This window comes from Populus trichocarpa, chromosome 6 (genome assembly GCF_000002775.5).
Source record: "Populus trichocarpa isolate Nisqually-1 chromosome 6, P.trichocarpa_v4.1, whole genome shotgun sequence".
In the NCBI taxonomy this organism is placed as follows: Eukaryota; Viridiplantae; Streptophyta; class Magnoliopsida; order Malpighiales; family Salicaceae; genus Populus; species Populus trichocarpa.
In genome coordinates, this window is record NC_037290.2 from 3154990 (window position 1) to 3176688 (window position 21699).

The window sequence follows — 21699 nt, forward strand, 5'->3', positions numbered from 1 at the left end:
CTTAATTTTTTCATATGAGATATTAAAACTTTAAATATTTTTTTAAATTTTTTCTTAGATTGATCCGAGTTGACCCGTGTAACCCATGACTCGACTCTTTGACCGGGTCAACCCCTGGATCAGGTTTGATAGTTATGATTTATTGGGGTAGGAGAGAGAAATAAAGAGAAAAAAAGAGGTCACCGGCGATAAACCTAAAATATTTGAACTACATGCGCCACACATGATGGAAGAGGAGATTGCAGGGGATCATACTATACGGTGAAATCCTATTTTGACCACCAGGAGACGCCACACGTGCCGCCCAAAAGACGCGGCGTCTTCCATTGTACACGCACCAACAACTCTTTATAATTAAAAATATTATTTTGATGGTAAATTATAACACTACCTAATGCAAACCAACATTTAACAAACAAAAAAAAAAGTGAATCAAAAGACTCCAATACCCCTTATCTCAATATATTAAATTAAATTTCTTAAATCCAACAGTATATATATATTTCAACAGCATGTAAGAAACTGAAAATAACTTTATACATATACCCAAAATGATTGATTTTTTTAACTCTTTGTAGTATTTTTGTTATTTTATTATTGATAAAAATATTGTATAGACAAAAATATCCTCACACAAATCAATAATAATGAATAGTCTAGATGAATATACCAAAACATCCCTTAATCAAATGAAGATAATTTTTTTTTTTTGGCTTAGGTAATAGATGCCACCCCACTATCGTAATAAATAGTGGAATAAGTCTATGGTCATAGGGAGTCTACGATGCATTTTAGTTTTGTAGCAGCTAAAATTGATTCCAAGTGTAGACAGATCTTGACGGTCCAATTCATTTAAGTTTCATGGAAATAATATCACATTTATCCATCCTGATGCCTTGATGCTACCTCTCCACGTTGCGACAAAGACGGCTAAAACGTGGTCGCAGTTCGATGCGAACTTGCTCCTACCCGTACCATCTCCCTTCTCCTTGTATAAGAGTAGTATTGATTTGCACCGAGGCTTGTGGCCAGCGGCATAGACAAGAAAATCTTGTCTTTGTCATCTGGGTTCGAGTTTTAACATGTATGTCTGTTATTTCCGCGGTGTTTTACTTACTTACTAGCTTGCAGGATGTTCAGTGAATCTGAAGATTAGTTGTGGTGCGTGTAAGCTGGTACAAATACCCGATAAAAAAAAAAAAAAGAGTAGTATTGATTTGAATTCCCATCTTCTTTTTATTCTTCCCCTCCGATTCTTCGTCATAATTCAGCTAGCGCGTATTCATTTGACTTTGGACCAACTACTACTGGTAGATAATGTTTCGCCGGTCGTCTTTAGCTTATTGCCATTCCTAATTATTAAAATAATAATAATAATAAAAAAACTGAAAGAGGACTGGTTCTTATTCTACCACTCCACTCCTTGGATTGTAGTATTCATTGGAAGTGGAATGATGTTTTTTCAGTTGATTTTATTTTTAATTAATGTTTTTTTAAATTTAATATTATATCTGTTTTTTTATTAGATTATCTCACACTCATACAATATTTATTAGTTAACCTGGTTTACTTGAGTTCTTTCTTTTTAATTATTTTTTTAATTCCATCATTTAATACTGAGTTTGTTGGGAAATAAACTTCATAATTTATTTTATTTGTTTTCTATTAGGTTATTTTGGCATAATGATATGAAAATAATGCTTAACAGGTTAGCTCGGGTTGACTCGATTATTTAGGCTTCATGATTTATTCCAATATGTCTTTTATTAGGTTTTACCGACCTCATGATCTGTGAATAGTTTTTTTTTCTTTTTACGAGGTTATTTCGATCTCATGACTCGGATAATGAGTTTGACAGATTGATTTGAATTGTTTTTTATATTGTTTTTTAATTGATTTTTTTAATCTTATTCTTCAACATTAAGCTAATTGAGAATTGAACTTTGTTATTTATTTTGAATTTTTTATATGAATTTATCTCGGTCTTATGACCCTGGTCACGAGTTTGATATCTTAACTCGAATCGATTTTTTAGATCCTTTTTTTAATTTATTTTTTTCCTTTTATTTTCATCCTTCAACATTGGATTAATTGAGAATTATACTTCATAATTTGTTTTGATTTACGTTATATAAATTTATCATAGTCTCGTAAACCGGGTTGCGAATTCGACATGTTAATCCATATTAACCCAAGCTGATCTCATTCTTCAACATTTAACTAATTTTTTAAAATTAAACTATATTTTTACGAGTCGTTCGAGTTCCTTTTAAACCCATAAAATCAAATGTCATATTGGATTAACCCCCACGTGATTTATTTATTTTTTTCACTATAAAAAAACATTACCAACATCTAATTTTTTTTTTACATTCAAGAAATAATTGACCCGACCCGCAGCATTATGCGAGTCATAATCTAGTATGACCCGACCCGCAGCATTGTGCGAGTCATAATCTAGTATAGAGCCCATTTGATATTATGATATCGATTAATTTTAAAATATATTAAAATAATATTTTTTATTTTTTAAAATTTATTTTTAATATCACTATTTAAAAATATATAAAAAATTAATTTAAAAAAATATAAAACTTTTACAAAAGCTCTTTCGAACGACAAAGGAGACCGTAGAATGAGTTGCCTGTCGCGACTACCCACTTGCATCCAGAACGTTGTCTCCACAAACTCTCTCTACTGTTTGTGCTTTCATCGCCAGATTTTATCGTATTTGTTATTAGATCGATCCATATCAATATACCATATCAATTCTTCTCACTTGTCATCTCGTTGCTGGGTCACGGAACGTCTCATAATAAAACGCGTTTCTTTCACCACCAGTCTCGCAGCACCCGTAGTATAGCGCCGGTGCTGCTGTTCGGCAATTAATTGGAGAAAGAAATGGACAAGTTATTGAAGGATTTTGAAGTGGAGCCCAAGAATACATCGGAAGATGCGCTAAGGAAATGGAGACGAGCTGTTACTATTGTCAAAAATCCTCGCCGGCGTTTCCGTATGGTCGCCGATCTGGCTAAGCGAGCCGCAGCCGAACGCAAAATACGCAGCATCCAGGTCTCTTTTCTCTCTCTATCTTTTTTTAATATAATAGTAACAATTTGCCGTTCTTTAGATTTAAGATCTAAAAATCTGGTGATTGTTTCGAAGGACTGAGAAATGCAAGATGCGTGCTTTGTTATTTCTCCTGTTTTCTAGGTAACCAAACAGAAAATTGGGTGAAACAAAAGTCAATTACTTTGAATTCTTTTTCAGTAAGGAATTCCAGCTATTAAAAGCTACAACTTTTTACGTTTTTTTATTAACTATCCTTTTCCAGTAGGAAAGGAAGTGTAGCTGATTTTATTTTCTCGGGAAACAAACAGGGAGCTTAGGGTTTAGTGCTAAGATTTTGTTAATGTAAACAAACGGGAATTTAACCGTTGCTCTTTTAATTGTCGTACTGGCTGTTAATGTACTGCAAGTGGGTCCCACTTGTACAGGCTGGAATTTTTTGGCCAATGAGTTGCTTCGACGTTGACTGTTATCTGTCCTTGACGACGTGTATTGCTTGAGATTTAAGAGCGGTTTGGAAACGGGCAAACCGTTTTTTTAAAAATTTAATTTATTTTTTATTAAAATTAATTTTTTTATATGTTTTGAATTATTTTGATATATTGATTTTAAAAATAATTTTTTTAAAATAAAAAAAATTATTTTGATATATTTTAACATGAAAAACATTTTGAAAAACTATCACAACTATACTTCCAAAAAAGATGTATATGGAAAAGCTTGAATAAACCGTGTTTTTAGAAAATTTGATTTTTTTTTGTATTTTTAGATTATTTTAATGTATTAATATTAAAAAAAATAAAAATAAAAATAATATTTTTTTAATATATATTTTTTTTTATAAAAACTTTGAATCATAAACTTTATTACAATTCCGAAAACACACTTAAAGTTCTGCTTTCTAGCTGAATACTTTGCGGTGGATACACGGATTGCCATTAGGGTTTTTCTTTTCATCTTTTATTTTAGTAACAAAAGCAACTTTTTTTTCTCTATAAATACTTTTTCTTTTTCGTCCTTTCTCTTGGTGGTCCATTCAAAGACATTAATTGTTGACTTTTTTTTATTCAAGTAATGGCAATGCACGAAGTTTCCTCGACATTTCCTTTGCAGCCTTTTCTCTATAAATGTAATCTAACCCAAAAGGGCACCTATTTTTATTTAAAAGTTTTCATGATGACGATGGCTTATTTGAATCGCTTGTTAAAGAAGTAAAATAATGTGTTTCTCAATCTAATCCTCCCATAGTGTTTGCCCCACTTGATGTTGTCTTCGTTTAAAATTGTTTGCCATTTGTTGCCTCGAATCTGCTTGCTGTCTTTTTAATAATTCAATGCCAGTCTTCAACAGTTTTAAGCTGATTTTAGCAGTTAAGATTGTTGTGTCCTGAGCTCACTAACTGGATATTATATCTAGTATCTATTATATTATACTGTGATAGAATACTGTGAACGCGGTATAGACACGGCTTGCAAGAATTTTGATAAAATATTATCACCGTCCCTTATATTGTGATAGAATATTGTAAACACGGTATAGACACGGCTTGCAGGAATTTTGATAAATTATTATCACCATTTTGTGCAGCAGCAGAAGTTGATGATCTGTTATTAATCTTTATCACTTTATTAAGTATAAATCTAAAAGTTCTGGGTTTTTCACCAGGTAGGCGTGAATTGTTTATCCTCTCCCACGGTGCTTTGAATGGACTGTGCAAAATAATTTATTTTTTTAATTTGGTCCTCAAACTTTTTTTTGGTGATTTAGTTCTAGTTGAAGACTAATGTATTTTGATTTCTAATGAAATTATGGGATTAAAGGAAGAGGGACTGAAATGAAAATGGCGTCAAACATGGGTGATGTATCATAAGTTTCGAAAAAAAATACATTTGGTCCTCAAACTTAAAAAATAACGTGAAATATATAATTTTGGTATCTCAATATTTTTCAAATTTAATTTTGGTAAAAAATTTATTTTTGTTATTTTTTAGTTTTTGTTTGAGAAAGGGAAGAGAGAGGTCGCCAGATTTCGGCAGCAAAGAGAGAAACATGTTGTTGATACCCATTTAGGCAACCAAAACAGACAATAGTTATGTCAAATGTTTTCATTTGATGAGAGGAGTTCATATTATGTGTTTTTTTTACCTTTAAAGTTCGTGAAAAACAGATTTGATCTCGGGTTGATTTTTGTTTTTGAGACGGTTTTTTGAGGTCATGGATATGTTTATTACGGTTCTTAAGGTGTTTTATAGGTGTTATGAAACAAAAATGGGTTGAAAAATAGGTTTTTGGGTCAAAAAACTAAAGCCCTGATTTTTCGGCCACCATAGTAGCTGAAATTTGGGCAAATTAAACAATGCATTGTCTGTTTTTTTCCAAAAAATTTGAGGCAGACTACATGTCATCCAGCCCAGTTGCAGCAAAAAAAAGAAAGTAAAGGCCTGGCTGGTTTTTTTTTTAAATCTTTTGTATAGATGAATTTTATTTTTGAAAATCAAGTTTTTTTTTTCGGATAATGTTTCTAAATTGTAACATTGCATGATGTTTTTTTTTCATTTTTATTTTAGTCAATCAATTTAATTTGTGTCTATTTTTATTATCGTTTGCTTGAATAAAAAATTATTTTAATAAACAAATTTAGCAAATATAACCGGACAAATGTCCAGTCTTTCGAGATTAAATATCTTGATCTATATTTGTCTTTTAACTTTGTAAGTTTTATTTTTAGGTATCGTTATTGATTTTTTATTTATTAATCAGCATACATGGTTCTTAATTTATTTAATTATATGTATTAAAAAAATTTTATTTGAACTTAAATTTTTTAAATTACAGAAACGCGTTGAAAAAACCTTTAAATATAATTTTTTATAGGAAATAAAAATATCTGACTCGCGGTGTAATTAGTTTTTAATTTATAGTTTGTAATTAGTTTACATCATCAACGATGAAATAGCTCTTTAAAATCCTGAAAGTAGATCAAATGGTTGTCTGTCGATTTTAAGCACACTCTTCTTTTAGTAAAACCCTTCTGAAAATCGACAGAGAGAGACCCTCATAAAATGGTCATTCTTTTATCTTAACGAAGGCGCACATAAAATGTCCACCGATCATCTTGCCTCCAAAATAAAACACCGCATGATCTCCTTTTTATCTGGTCTTTATTTAAAGGAGTTCACCTGTAGCAGTAAAACAAGAAGCATCCTTTTATTCCTAATGCGTAGATAATATTTTATTAAAACGCATCCAAGGGTGCAGTCATAAACTAAAATAGTAGTAAAACATGTACCGATCGAAAGAGATGTCAGAGTCAGTTGTTCGTTTTTTTTTTTTTTAAATTTTTAGTAGGTTTAAATGAGATTGTTATGCAATCCTAGTTTAATGCATAGCTTCATCTCTTTTCCATTAAATTATACTTAGACATACTCTATTGAACCCATCAACAACGTCAATGAAATGTGCTCTTTACTCTTTTTACCCTTTCATGATCATTGGATAATTCGTCAGATACATGTTTGATTCTAGCCAATTTTCTAGCATGTAGATAAGAATGACATGGCAGGAGTTTTGGCAATTGGAAATAAGTGTCATAGTAGGAATTTGTACCTTCTGCTTACATCCACTTAATTATTTCTAAACCTTCCCCAGCATTTCTCAATAATCTTGTGTGAACTCTTGCTTACTGGCCAGTTAGTTGAGTGTGTTGATGTCAATTACCAGTTAGTTGAGTGGATTAATTTCAACTATGATCGTTTCATCTAGTTAGCATCTAATGACCACCGTTGTAGCTGACAAACATAATATTATCTCCATGAAGACTCGTTAACATTATGAACTTCTTTTTATCACAAATGGTGAGAACTTGAACATGTCTTTCATTCGAAGGGAGTTCATTACCCATTTAGAAGATGGATTTTGGGTTCATTGGAAATATTGCATGTATCATAACCATGAAATAAAGCTTGCTGCATTGAGTATTGCTAAGATGGTTTGAGGTAGCACTTAATTTGTGAAGTTCCCTATCTTTTACAGCTGTAAATGGCTGATCATCACTAACTTTTTTTATCTCTCTCAATCAGGAAAAGATACGAATTGCTCTTTATGTCAAAAGAGCAGCTCTGCAGTTCCTTGATGGTATATTGCTTGGAGCTACGACCTCCATGTAGACTAAATTTGAGTCTTAAATTGTTTACATCAAATAAATATTTACCCTTTTCTCTCTTCATTTTTGTTTGACAGCTGGAGCTGCAGCTGGAAATGCTTCTGGTCAATCTGAATACAAGATTTCAGATGAGGTTAAAGAAGCAGGTTTTGACATTGATCCAGACGAACTTGCATCCATTGTTCGTGAGCATGGTATGAAGGGTTTGAAAAAAAATGGTGGAGTTGATGGGATTGCAGAGAAAGTCTCTGTCTCATTCGAAGAAGGTGTTCGCACTAGTGATGTATCTACCAGACAAAAGATTTATGGCTGCAACCGTTACACAGAGAAACCTCCTCGAAGCTTTTTAATGTTTGTGTGGGAAGCAATGCAAGACTTGACATTGATTATCCTTATGATATGTGCTTTGGTTTCTATAGGTGTAGGAATTGCTACTGAAGGGTGGCCAAAGGGCATGTATGATGGATTGGGAATCATACTTAGTGTATTCTTGGTAGTCATGGTTACTGCTGCAAGTGATTACAACCAATCCTTACAATTTAGGGACCTGGATAGGGAAAAGAAAAAGATTTCTATTCAGGTGACAAGAGATGGACGAAAACAAGAGATCTCCATTTATGACTTGGTTGTTGGAGATGTGGTCCAATTATCTATTGGAGACATAGTTCCAGCTGATGGGATTTACATATCAGGATACAGCTTGGTGATTGATGAGTCAAGCTTATCAGGGGAGAGTGAACCAGTGAATGTATATGAAAATAAACCTTTACTTCTTTCAGGAACTAAAGTGCAGGATGGGTCAGGAAAGATGATAGTGACTGCAGTTGGTATGAGGACTGAATGGGGAAAGCTGATGGAAACTCTTAGTGAGGGTGGAGAAGATGAGACCCCACTTCAGGTGAAGTTGAATGGGGTTGCTACTGTTATTGGAAAGATCGGTTTGGCTTTTGCTGTGCTTACATTTTTGGTGTTAACTGTGAGGTTTCTGGTGGAAAAGGCGCTTCGTCATGAGTTCACAGATTGGTCTTCAAGTGATGCGATGACACTTCTTAACTACTTTGCTATTGCAGTAACAATAATCGTAGTTGCTGTCCCTGAAGGATTACCATTGGCAGTGACTTTGAGTCTTGCCTTTGCAATGAAGAAACTAATGAATGAGAAGGCACTTGTCAGGCATCTCTCTGCTTGTGAGACAATGGGTTCTGCTACTTGCATTTGCACAGATAAGACAGGGACGTTAACCACAAATTGTATGGTAGTTGATAAGATATGGATACGTGGAAAAACTGAAGTTATTAAAAGCAGACACAGTGAAGGCATTTTAGAGATGGGAATATCTGAAGGTGTATTAAACCTCCTGTTTCAGGTTATATTTCAAAATACTGCTTGTGAAACAAGTAAAGATGAAAATGGAAAGAACAAGATTTTAGGAACACCGACAGAGAAAGCTCTGTTTGAATTTGGCTTGCTTTTGGGCGGTGACTTTGATGCACAACGCAAAGATTTTCAGATAATGAAGGTTGAGCCTTTCAATTCTGTGAGGAAGAAGATGTCTGTGCTAGTGGCACTTCCTAGTGGGGAGCTACGAGCTTTCTGCAAAGGTGCGTCAGAAATCGTATTAAAAATGTGTGACAAGTTTCTTGATGACAGTGGAAAATCAGTTCCTCTTTTTGAAGAACAGATATTGAGCATATCAGATGTTATAAATGGCTTTGCCTCTGAAGCTCTGAGAACTCTATGCTTGGCTTTTAAAGATCTAGATGACCCTGCTTATGAAGGCAGCATCCCTGATTTTGGCTACACGTTGGTAACAGTTGTTGGAATCAAGGATCCAGTGCGTCCTGGTGTCAAGGATGCTGTTCAGACTTGTCTTGCAGCTGGCATAACTGTTCGTATGGTAACCGGTGATAATATAAATACAGCCAAAGCTATAGCCAAGGAATGTGGAATACTTACTGAGGGTGGATTGGCCATAGAAGGACCAGAGTTTCGTATCATGAATCCTCAGCAGATGAGGGAAAACATTCCCAAAATTCAGGTTTTGGAACGACTGCATTGTAAAATTTAACACTTTAGGCACATCGATTCTACTATGCATAACTGTGTTCATTGCTTTTCTGGGAAACAGGTAATGGCTCGGTCTTTGCCTTTGGATAAGCACACCTTGGTAACCAATTTGAGGAATATGTTCAAAGAGGTGGTAGCAGTAACTGGTGATGGGACCAATGATGCTCCCGCATTGCATGAGGCTGACATTGGACTTTCTATGGGCATAGCAGGAACAGAGGTCTGTCTTCCTGTAATTTTTTTTGTCATATCACTGATTCTGACGAGTTTAGAAATGTATTCTTCTTCCTTCGCTAGTTTCACTTCCTATTAGTTATTTTCATTCATGCCATGATTATTATTGTCCGCTTCTGCTTCCCTCTTTCTGGTTCTGTTTTTTTTATCCAATCACACTTTTCTTATTCACACAATATTTTCCTTCTGTTTTCATATTTGCTTACAAGCAATAACAATGCGTGCTCACAAGCCTCCACATCAATTACTTACTCACAGGCTTCCACATCAGTTAGTGAAAGTGCTGGTGTCTTTACCATTATTCTTTGCTTATATAATAAACTTTAATGTTGCCCTTTTCAATTGTGTTTTGCAGCACATTGTATATCTGACATGTATCATCCTAAATTTTCTTGAAACACGAGTCTTAGATTTTAAACCCAAGAAAAAATATCACATAGTTTTCATATGGAATGGACCAGTGTAAAGATAATTTTTTATTTTCATTCTTCCTTCCTATTATAGCTTGGTGTTTGCTGTCCTTATTCTGTCAAAGAAAAAGAAACATGATTAGCTTCTGGTAGGACTGATTTGTGAAATAAATTTCTGTTCAAAACTTCGACTTGTTTTGGGACGTTTGTTGAAAACCATAATTGAGGTTCATCCCTCAATCTGCCTTCACCAGAAGATCTCATTTAACCAACTAAACACTCAACTCTTTCATCTAACCTGTCTTCTTTTATGTTTTCGTAACCCCATAGTTTCATGGAGCTGTGTTGGAGGTTAAGCTCTTTTCTACCTTTGGCAAAACTGAAAATCGTGTAAAAGCAAATTTGTTGATTCTAGTCTAGGTTACTAGTTCCAATCACCTTTAATTAGTCTGAAAGAGTGTAAACATAATTGTTTTTCTTTAAGCGTATCTGTTTTCCTTGTAACCATGCAGCTTAAAGAGTACTTTACCAGCCTCGTTTTCAAACTTAAGTAAAGTTGTCTCGAGTGTGTACCTTTTTCTTCCTTTTCTTCTTTACTCTTCAAGAAATTTAGTTCCTTGACATTGAACTCCTCTCTTTTGTAATCTCAACGGATTTTGAAGCCATTATTGCTTCTAGTTAGCAATCTTGACATCATTTTTTTAAGAGAAAAGATTTGTCTGCTTTAAATCTGACATCTGCAAGTTGAAACATGATAAGAGATCTCCTTATTGTATATTGATTGGTTCTGCACAAGAGCCACTAAGATTGAAAACTAGGTTCGTCAAAAATATCATCATATTATGTTCTTGAAGTGTATCCTGCTATTTACAGTGCTGGTGCATGGTTCTGTGTGGTAACATGCTCTTCATGCACTCAGCGCAAACTAAAATTAGGTGGGGTTTGTCAAGATGTTTGTCAGATGTTTTCAAACAATTAAACTTTCATTTCTCATTCATTCCCTGAAATTGGAATTGCACCGATGCTATTTGATATTCTGCTAAACACAGTCACTTCATGTTTTCATGACATGTGCAGGTTGCAAAAGAAAGTGCTGATGTCATCATAATGGATGACAATTTTAGGACCATTTTAAATGTTGCTAAATGGGGTCGTGCAGTCTACATAAACATTCAAAAGTTTGTGCAATTCCAGCTAACAGTTAACGTTGTTGCTCTTGTAATTAATTTTGCCTCTGCATGCATCACAGGTGCGGTGGTTGGTGACTCTAGGCCTTTTCATCTTTTAAACATCATTATGACTGCTAAATATTACGTTGTTTTCCTTTTTTTCTTCAATTTTCAGGATCTGCTCCCCTGACTGCTGTGCAGTTGCTTTGGGTTAACATGATTATGGACACACTTGGGGCATTGGCGCTTGCTACAGAACCTCCAAATGATGGGCTGATGAAAAGGGCACCTGTAGGGAGGGGTGCAAGCTTCATTACAAAGACCATGTGGAGGAATATATTTGGTCAGAGTATCTATCAGCTGGTCATCCTTGCAGTTCTCCAATTTGATGGGAAGCGTCTTTTAGGACTTAGTGGCACAGATGCTACCACTATGCTCAATACTGTGATATTCAACACTTTCGTGTTTTGCCAGGTATGGAGTTACTGGATTGAGCCTTCTAGTTTTGTTGTGCATTCTTCTTTCTCCATATTGGAATTACCTTCATTTTATACCTGCTCAATTGTTTTTCAATATATTTATTGTTTGACTGTAAAATGATCAATAAACCACTGTAAACTAGCCGCTTATTTTTGAGAGTGAACCAAACTCTTTTTTTTTTCCCGGGTTATAGAGCGAAACCATGTTATGCTGAGTATATTTACATTTCTGTTCCTGGAAGCCAATGTTTCCATTTCCTAAGCAGTCAATCTGTCAATGATTTCATATTACAGTAGCTCCTGATATTTCTTCTATCTAGTTTTCTTTGAGGGCATTCATGCATTTATCTCCAAGTCCATTATGTTAAAAAAAACAAACTCCTAGTGCATAGGATCTTGGTTGGACTAAAATTGTGTGATATATGATGAATCCTCAAATTTATTGTCGAACTCTATGTTGATTCACTTTTGTTTCACTCTCAGGTGTTTAATGAAATAAACAGTCGTGATATAGAGAAGATTAACGTCTTCCGGGGCATGTTCAGCAGCTGGATATTCACAGGTGTTATGGTTATAACAGTCGTATTCCAAGTAATCATAGTCGAGTTCCTGGGAACTCTTGCAAGCACAGTGCCCTTGAGCTGGCAAATGTGGCTATTCTGCGTTTTAATTGGAGCTGTTAGCATGCCCGTTGCCGTTGTCCTAAAGTGCATTCCTGTTGAAAGAGGGAATCCTAAGCAGCATGATGGTTATGATGCTCTCCCCCCTGGTCCAGACCAAGCTTAAAAAGGAACCTTCCTTTTCTTCTTCCTTCCTTTTTTTTTTTTTTTTACTAAAAAAATCCATGACTACTTAACATGTAGGACAGTGACAGGTCTTTTGAATTGTTTTCCTCCTTTTGGGTAAAATGATGGGATGAAATCGCCTTACTGCAAATACAGTCGATCATTTTAACATATATTAACGGCTTATTCACTTGAAAAAACTCCTTTTGGGTGCTCCTAGCTTTTCTGATTTCATATCTTTTTCCTTCAATATCATTTGCCTTGGAAATTATTGAACATCGTTGCTTGAGTTTATAATCCCTTGGGAAATGTCACTTCGAAGAACAGAAGGTTGAGGTCCCATGCATCACAGATCCAACCTGGAATGCCTACCTGCCTTCCAATTCTTCCTCCTCTTCCATCTCTCGAGGAAAAAACTAGGCTGGGTGAATACAATTACTGACACCAAGAGGAGCGAAAAATAACAGGTTTGTCATATCCTTTTCTACAAACTTTTAAGGGCGTCATTATTCAACAATAAGGAATAGAAGTCGTAAATAAAAGTAAAGAATAAAAGGATTTGTTATAAACAAAAACTCTAAAAAACAAGATCCCAAATATTTATTTTTTATTTTCTCATATCCTTACTTGCTAAAAAGTTATTTGATATTATATAAAAAAAATTAAAAAACTCCAATAAAATTAATTAATAAAAATATTTACTTTTCAAAAAAAAAAACTCGTGCAAGAATTTTCTTACCCAAACAAATGAGGACACAATCGAATATAATGGTGTTAATGCTTTGTAAGCATAATAAATACACACAATAATGCATCTCTCTCTATGAATAAAATAATTTTAGTAGCCCTTACAGCTTCACTAATCTCTACGTGAAGACAGAATAATACTCCGAAACCGTGGTAGATAATTCATCTAAATCTTCTCTTTGCTTCTCCATAAGCAACCACCCCGAGAACAGTCATCGAATATCCGGCGATGCCTACAAATGTTACAGGATTCCTGAAGATAAAAATTGAGATAACAACAGCCACAGCACCCTTTGCATTGCCTAACACCTGATTGCAGCATTCCAAAGGAAAAAGCAAAGGGTTCAGAAGAGATGCAAACTGACCAAATTACAAATGACTCTGATTTCTTTTCCGTGGTGGATTTCTACAAACTTGACAACCAAAAATTGGTTTCCTAACACTGAGCAAATGTTCTAAAATTATAACCAAGACAAGGGTCATTCTGTTTCAACTATAGAAGGCAATAAAGATTTTAGTAGTACTACGAGAGTGTACGCAGAAGCCTGGGCAAAAAGACCAGGTGAAACTGCAGGAAGATGATTTTAACATGGAGAGACACGGCCATTTCAATTTCTCTGGTGTGTTAAATCATATAGCAATGTCAATAAATCTATGAAACAAATATGTTGATAAGAATTTGACAAGTTTGCGTAATTCAAAATATTGAAGATGACAAGTAGAGCAGATGACAAATATACCAGTGATTGGCAGAGACTACACATCGGTATCATTGCTAAATAAAATTCACGATAAATTATTCCAGCAATGGGCAATATACCATGAAATCCATGCCAATAATTAACAAAAAAGAACATACGAAAATGCCAAACAATTCCAAACCTGGAGTGTCAGCGGACTTGTATGTTTGGTAACCAAGAAGTTTGTCAAGTTAGCTGAGTAGGCCATTGTTGAATTAAGGAGAAGTAGCAGCCACATATACTTGTGTTTCCTTCCAAGTTCTAAAGTGACATCCAATACATTCGGCTCCATTACAAGTGCTGCAGGTAATAATACCAAAACAGCAATTGGGGACATGTACAAAAGCAAATTCATTGAGTTCAACTTTTCTCTGCAAGACAAAAGAGATGGACAAGTCAGGTTGCCATAAGTACGTGTGACTTAGCAACATTGACCCAAGTTGGAAAATAGAAGAAAAAGGTGCTTCAAGATCAACCAGCAACCAAACAATCAAAATATTTTGATAAATACTTCTCTCTCTAATCTATCTCTCCTTGACCAAATGATGAAGATTACGAACAACATAGAGATATTAAAAATAAACTGATGATACTATAAGAGGAACAGCTTACCGTTTTGTTTTCATCCACCTTGAATTAAAAAGAAAAGAGAAAATAAAATAAAAGGCATTCCTTGAATATGACCAGACAAATGAAGCATTACCCTTCAGAAGAAAGCAGGATGCCCTGAAGAACAGACTTGAATGCCCTTGCAGCAGTCGCACTTATGCACATAATGAAGCCAAACAAGTGAAAACCTGGCTCACCCTGTCATCAACAGAAGATTTTAAAGCTTAGAGCTTCACTGGAATTTGGAGCTAACAGAAGAAATCAACGTCACACTCAATCTAGCAAATAGAAATAACTTAAGAAATAAAGCCAAGAAAGGCAAAGAAGGCTAAGTCATAAACAAGAAATTGAATCCTTGACGAACCATAGCAAGCAGGTGACCATTATAGTATTTTATACGGTAGTAAGTAGGTTAGCTAGATACATAAAACCATCAGCAGCTGAATCTCCTATTGCTTCAGCAGAAACTGGATGGCTCTCACAGAGTTTCAAGTGAAAACCACCAATCAATGCAACCATTGTACGCTTCAGATTTGTGCCAATGAAAATCAGAATTCTTGCTGTTACAAACTTACATAGTCCAGAAAGTAATTGCACTTCTAAGAAATGCACTTATGACCCACCATTTTCTAGCCCAAGAAACAAGGGAAAGAAAAAGATCTGCTTATCACATGTGACATCTGAGATCAGAACATATACTCAGCACAAAAACAAGCATGGATTATCACACACGAACATGAATAAACAAGATCCTAGATCTGCATTATCATTATCAATTGCCATTGCTTACAAGACAAAAATCAATCTCAAGACCCAAAATAAAAAGAAAAAGAAAAAAGTTTCAGATCAACCTTGAAACCCAAAAAAAGTCCATAATTCTAAAACCAATTGAAGATCCAAAGAATAGAACTTACTCCACTGGCAATAATCACACCAACAACAACAGGCACAAGAGCGCCATAAGTAACCCAAGCTTCCCTCTTGAAAGTCATCAAGTAAGCAAAAACAGCAGTAAAAAAAGGTGTAGTGGCCCCAACAGCCTGGTTAAACGACACAGGCAAGTACCTCAAAGAAATATTGCCACCAACAACAGACCCACAAAACACAACACTCAAAGTTGCAATCTTTAACAACTGGGGTTTAGATTTAACAACTTGCAAAGGCACAATCTTGAAGAAAACAATAGATAAGTAACTAAGTATAGCGCAAGCTGACATGTGGCACATTGTGAGAAAGATTGGAAATCTAAATCCATAGTTTGATAGTAAGAGCTTGTTTAGAAGCAAAACACCAATGTTTGATGAGTACCAGAGGATTATAAGACTAGCTATGAAAAGGGCTTGTTTCTTAGATGATGACATTGTTGGGTTTTGCTTAGTTTTGTAAAGGCTGATCTGTGTATCTCATTTGAGCTTCATCAATTGCAGTTTTGGGTGTTCTGTCTTCTGTTTCCAGTGTGTTTCTTTTTTTTTGATTCGGTGAGGTGGGTTTTGTCCTTTTGTATTATGAGATGGGATACGTGGGATAGTGAGAGTGTGTGCGTGGTGTGGAATTTTTCAGAATGGAAGGTGCAAAACATGGAGAATTTGGTGTCCCGTAATTTTTAACATCGAACTATTCTATTGTAAGATCGAATCTAGAATGAACATAGATGGAATACTGTAAGAGATCCTCCCATCTTGTTGGCAAATTTGGATAGAAATGATTTTAGTTTATAGTGGTATAAATTATTCTATTGTTGAATACCGAGTCTTAACTGCGAGTAGATTGGATGACATCTCTGTATCTTCACATCCTAGGTGAAAATATTCTAAATTTGGTCTCTATTGATATGAAAGATTGAAATAGTATGTCTTTTGTTTATGTAACCACATTTTAAAAAAAAAAAAAAATTAAGGGAATAAAAATGCCCCTTTTAATTAGGCATTGAGACCTTGAGTGAGAATTGTAAACGGGTTGTTATAAAACCATTATTCATCTAATAAATTGATCTAAAACTTAATCAACTTAAATCGACTTGGATTAAAGAAAAAATAGGAGTGACTTCACTTGACTTTGTTAAAAAAAAAAAACTCTCAACCCATTAACTTTTTTTAAGATTTTTTTTATCAAACGATATCATTTTATTTTTTTAAATTTTTTTATCAAGCTAGGTTGATCATCTCAACACATCGTCTTGAGTTTTATAAGTATGACTGTAACAAAAAAAGTGTGGGCGGACGAGGAGGTGTCGCCTTTGTTGCAAATATATGATTCACAATTATTAAACTTGATTCGAGGACGACCTAGCACAACTCAGGTAAGTTGACCCAAGCTAACAAAAAAATTATTTAAAAAAAAAAGATTAAAATGATGTTATTTTAAAAAAGATTAAAAAAAATCAATGGCAATTTCCACCGTATGTACAAGGTTGAGCGTTGGGATTTGATGACGGGTTGACCCTCCAGGTCAACTCCGAGATGATTTTTCTAGACCCGTATCAGGGTAGAGGATTGTTGGCTAACTCTCAAGTTGAATTATCGAGTTAGATCAAGTTCAATAAGATATAATTATTTATATTAGGTAAATTATTGTAAAAAGTTTTTTAAAAAAACAAACAAACTAAAAGAGATTTATGTTGCTTTTCATATAAAAAAAAATGCTATCACATTGTTATTACATAAAGATCGTAAATTCAAATGTTACATGTAATATTTAAATCATGTATATGGAAACAACATGGTAAAAATGAACTTTTGTTTTATTAATTAATTAAAAAAAACTAAAGGAGGAGGTTAACCGTAATTTTTTGTTTTGTTTTATTTATGTTTTCAATCTTATATTGAAATTTATATTTGTTTTGATTTGTTTTTCATAAAATTATCCTGGTCTTGTGATAATTTTTTTAAATCTAGTTTTTTTTTTCAATTTCATCGTTCAATATTAGGTTTATTGAGAATTAAACTTCATATATGTTTTAATTTGTTTTTTATGGTGTTATCCTAGTTTCATGACTTGGGTCACTAGTTAACTCAAGTTTACTTAGGTTTTTTTTTTCAATTAATTTTTTTCTCAATTTAATCCTTCAATATTGAGTTTTATAATTTGTTTTTATTTTTTTATGGGGTTACCTGGGTCTCATAACCCGAGTTACGATTTTACTGGGTTAACCTGGGTTGACTCGGGTTTTTTTGGCTTTTTTAATTGATTTTTTTAATCTCATCTTTCAATATTAGATTGATTGGGATTTAAGTTTAATAATTTGTTTCAATCTTCTTTCCAATGAGTTATACTGGTCTCATAACCCCGATTGTGAATTTGGCAGATTAACTTGGGTTGACCTAGTAGATCTCATTTGTTGTCGTCTTTATATTAAAAAAAAAATATTGTCTTGAATTTTTTTAGTCAAACTATTTTTTTACCGGTTGTCTTTGGACTTACCAAGTCAACCGGGTAACATTGGACCAACCTTTACATGGTTTAATATTTTTTTTACTATAAAACACATAGCATTGTTGATTTTTTTATGTTTAAATAAAATTTGATCCGACCAAAGTTGTGTGGGGAAATAATCTAGTAACTTAAGTAACAAGATTAGAAGTTCTGAATTATTTTAAGAGAATTAGTCAATGACTATTTTATGTAGGGCAAAAAAAAGAAGAAAAGACACTCTTTTATAAAGCTTTAGACATACTAGATTACTGGCACGCGCTATCTTGCGAGTCAAATTAATTTATTTTAAAGTAAAAATGTTTTGGTGTTGCTAATGTTTTTTCTACTATAAATTTTTTTAAATGATATGAGGATTGATTTGATGTGACCTGATTGACTTGACGGGTCCAAAAACAACCTGGATGACTTGTAAGAACGTAGTTTGACTTAAAACAAATATTCAAGATGTAAATTTTTTTATAAATACTAAGATGACAACATATTTGATCAATTCAAGTTAACTTAACAATCCATATGTCGGGTCATGAGACAATAATAACCTCATAGAAAGAAAATCAATATAAATTATAAAGCTCAGATTTCAATAAACCTAATGTTGAAGGATGAAATTGAAAAAAAATCAATTAAAAAAAGGACTAAAAAAATTGACCCGAATCAACCTGGGTTAACCTGCCAAACCTGCGATCCATGTGATAAGACTAGGATATCTCAATAGAAAGAAGATTAAAACAAATTACGAAGTTCAATCTCAATCAACCTAGTGTTGAAAGTTGAAATTTAAAAAAGATTCAATTAAAAAAAATGACTCGAGTCAACCCGTTAAATTCGTGATTCGAGTAATGAGACGAGGATAATCTCATAGAAAACAAACCAAAACAAATAAAGAAACTTAATTTTCAATCACTCTAATGTTGAAGGATGAAATTGAAAAAAAAAATAATTAGAAAAAGAAAAAAAACTTGAGTCAACTGTGTTAACTCGGAAAACCCGCAATTTTAGTCAAGAAACTAGAATAACCTCATAAAATTAAATTGAAAAAAAGTATGAAGCTCATCCCCCAATAAACCTAATGTTGAAAGATGTAATTGAAATTGAGAAATCGATTAAAAAAAGGATACAAAAAATGACTCAAGTCAATCCAGATTAACCCGTTAAATCTGTAATCCAAGTCATAGACAAAAATAACCTCATAGAAAGCAAACCAAAGCAAACCACGAAGCCTGGTTTTCAATCAACTCATTGTTGAAGAATGAATTTGAGGGAAAAAAAATCAAATAAGAAAAAGAAGAAGAAAACTCAAGTCAACCAAGTTAATTTGTTAAACTCATGATTTGTATCATGGAATTGAGACAATCTTAATAAAATTAAATTGAAAAAAAAAATATTAATCTTAATCCCCAATAAATCTAATGATTAAGGATGAAATTAATATTGAAAAAATATCAACAAAGAAATGAGAAGAAAGTATTGTTTCAATTAATAGTATTTTATGAGAAGTACAGTAAAATCCTCTTTTTTTTTGTTTTTGTTTTGTTAATAAAGAGTATTTAACTTATTTATTCTACGATAAATATATTTTCAAATAAATTGCATGTCCAAGAATTTAGCCCATAATTAATGAGAACAAATCATCCTCCAATATCAAGCAAATGAAAAAAATAATATAGAAATGGAAACATGACTACGTGATTCCTCTCTCTTTTCTTTCTCTTTAAATGAAAAGAGGGTTTTCCTTGTGTGCACATCATTCCTACATCAAGCAAATGAACAAGAAAATGCTTTAGCTTTTATAAAGTATCACTTGAATTACGTGCCTCCTCCTGCTTCAATGACATCTGAGATGTGATATGAGGTCGACGTGCAGCACCCACCCCCTTCCTTGGATCTCTCCCTTCTCTCTCGCCTTTGCTTAGAAATCCAAAATCCATACGAACTGGAGACCTTGCTTCGCAGTTCGCTCACCTTCTGCATGCCTGTACTGTGTTCATGGGTTGGTGTTAGAAGCAAACGTGTCACAGACAATGATAGAGTTCCAGACACCAGTAGTCACTGTGAAGCTTTATTAATGGAGCTAAGGAGAGTTGCAAACAAGGTTGTATGGCCACAGACAAAATAGTGCAGAAGTAATTCTAGACGAGAGATCTAGTGTGGAAATCAATTTGTTAGGTTAACAATAACCCATGATCTTTATATACATGTTATTTTTATTCTCTGATGGGCTTAGCGTGATGGTAAAGAGTTTTAGATCTGCATAGCATGTCTCGAGTTCGAGTCAGGACGTGTATCTCTTGTAAGAGCCTGAGACAGCTGGAGTTTTACTTGCTCACCCGAGCTTACAAAGTGTGTTTTCTAAAGGTGGAGTTCCTCGAATCCAAAATAAAAATAACCCATGATCAACATATATCTATTTGAGATACAAGTAGTTTAATACCAACTGATTATAAATTAATTTAACCACCATATATAATCACACATATTAATTATTACATAATGTAGAAAATCATTGAAATATTTCAATATATAGTGAAAGGAACGATGTTCCTTAAACCACAAAGATAGGAAGGCAAATATTATATATATAGTTCTTCGCTTCTTTTCAAATAATTAATAACCATATATAGTTCTTTCAGTTAGAGGAAAGTACTTTAAGTTTAATAGCAACTGATATAAAATTAATTTAACCATCACAGGATATATTAAAATAATTAATTAATCATGAGGGGTGTAACTCAACTAGTCAAATTCTGAGTTTGCTTATCAGAGATCACTAGTTCGAGTCCCACAAACCTCATGACTACTGGAGACTTACATGATCGTTAACTTCAAGGCACGTGAGATTAATCAAGGTGCGTGCAACCGAATATCTATATTAATAAAAAAAATTAATCAATATAATAAGTCATTATAATTGATAAATAGCGAAAGGAATGATGAGCCCTAACCAACGAACACAGTCAAACAGATATTGTATAGGTCATTGCTATTTTTTCAAAAAATATTGAGATGATTCTAACCACATTTTTAAAGAATATAAAATGAAATTGTAATTAATCATAAATTAACCCCCGAACAAAACTTCTAATAAATTACGATCATGTTTGGTAATTTTTTAAAGTGTAATTAAAATCACCTAATCAAAATTCTTATAACGATATTAAATGTGTAAAAAATAGAGCTCTAGGATGTTTTTAGTTACTAATTCTTGTTTGAATTTCATTTATGAATTATTAAATCTTTCTAAAATTTTAAATTATTTTTTTTATGAATATTAATCAAATAAAGATATAATTTTAAAATAATAACAGTTATTGAACCGCGATTATATTTTATGCTATATTCCAAATATTTGTATAACTTGTGTTACTTTCCAAAAAAAATTATCTCACTATGATAGAATTCTAAAAACACCCCTATCTCAATACAATCAGCTTCTGTGGGGTCCATCAAAGTGGCGGTTACAAGGTAATAAAAACTCCTTTTCATTTATCGTGGGCCCTATGTGATCAGTTAACGATACTCCCAACCATCCGTTTCATCATTTTTGAAATCTCGAGAAATGGACGGCCAGAGAAGTCTGCCATTTGGAGTGTGGTGGAGTCAAAAGCAGTCCGAATGGAAAAGGACGTCAGCTCATTCTAGGTCCCACCATTATGGACAAGATTGCATTTTCGTCCCTTTTTTATGCTGTATTCATCAAATTGATCCTCGTACTATAAGAATATGAATTGAATTTCAATTCTGGCAATGCAAATCGTTTTTACCTAGGTCAGTCCAATTATTAGTATTTTATATTTTA

The 21699-nt window shown here is 33.5% G+C and overlaps 2 protein-coding genes across 3 annotated transcripts; one reads left to right on the forward strand and one right to left on the reverse strand.

Annotated features, from left to right (window-relative positions):
- The first annotated feature begins 2618 nt into the window (after window positions 1-2618).
- Window positions 2619-12417, forward strand: LOC7496115 (calcium-transporting ATPase 4, plasma membrane-type). Of its 2 annotated transcripts, XM_024604533.2 has the most exons (7): window positions 2619-3072; window positions 7149-7203; window positions 7309-9269; window positions 9360-9518; window positions 11020-11191; window positions 11287-11585; window positions 12074-12417. In XM_024604533.2, the coding sequence occupies exons 1-7, from the start codon at window positions 2902-2904 to the stop codon at window positions 12374-12376; spliced, it is 3120 nt and encodes a 1039-aa protein (XP_024460301.1). In that variant the 5' UTR covers window positions 2619-2901; the 3' UTR covers window positions 12377-12417. The 2 variants fall into 2 exon arrangements, with proteins under 2 accessions (XP_024460301.1, XP_052309480.1); XM_052453520.1 differs by lacking the exon at window positions 7149-7203 and having other exon boundaries at window positions 2929-3072.
- A 688-nt stretch (window positions 12418-13105) lies between these two features.
- Window positions 13106-16163, reverse strand: LOC7496116 (UDP-URONIC ACID TRANSPORTER 1). The gene is made up of 4 exons (XM_002308886.4): window positions 15386-16163; window positions 14566-14669; window positions 14005-14233; window positions 13106-13431 (listed from the first exon to the last, which is right to left on the reverse strand). The coding sequence occupies exons 1-4, from the start codon at window positions 15830-15832 to the stop codon at window positions 13285-13287; spliced, it is 927 nt and encodes a 308-aa protein (XP_002308922.1). The 5' UTR covers window positions 15833-16163; the 3' UTR covers window positions 13106-13284.
- Between the last annotated feature and the right edge of the window lie 5536 nt (window positions 16164-21699).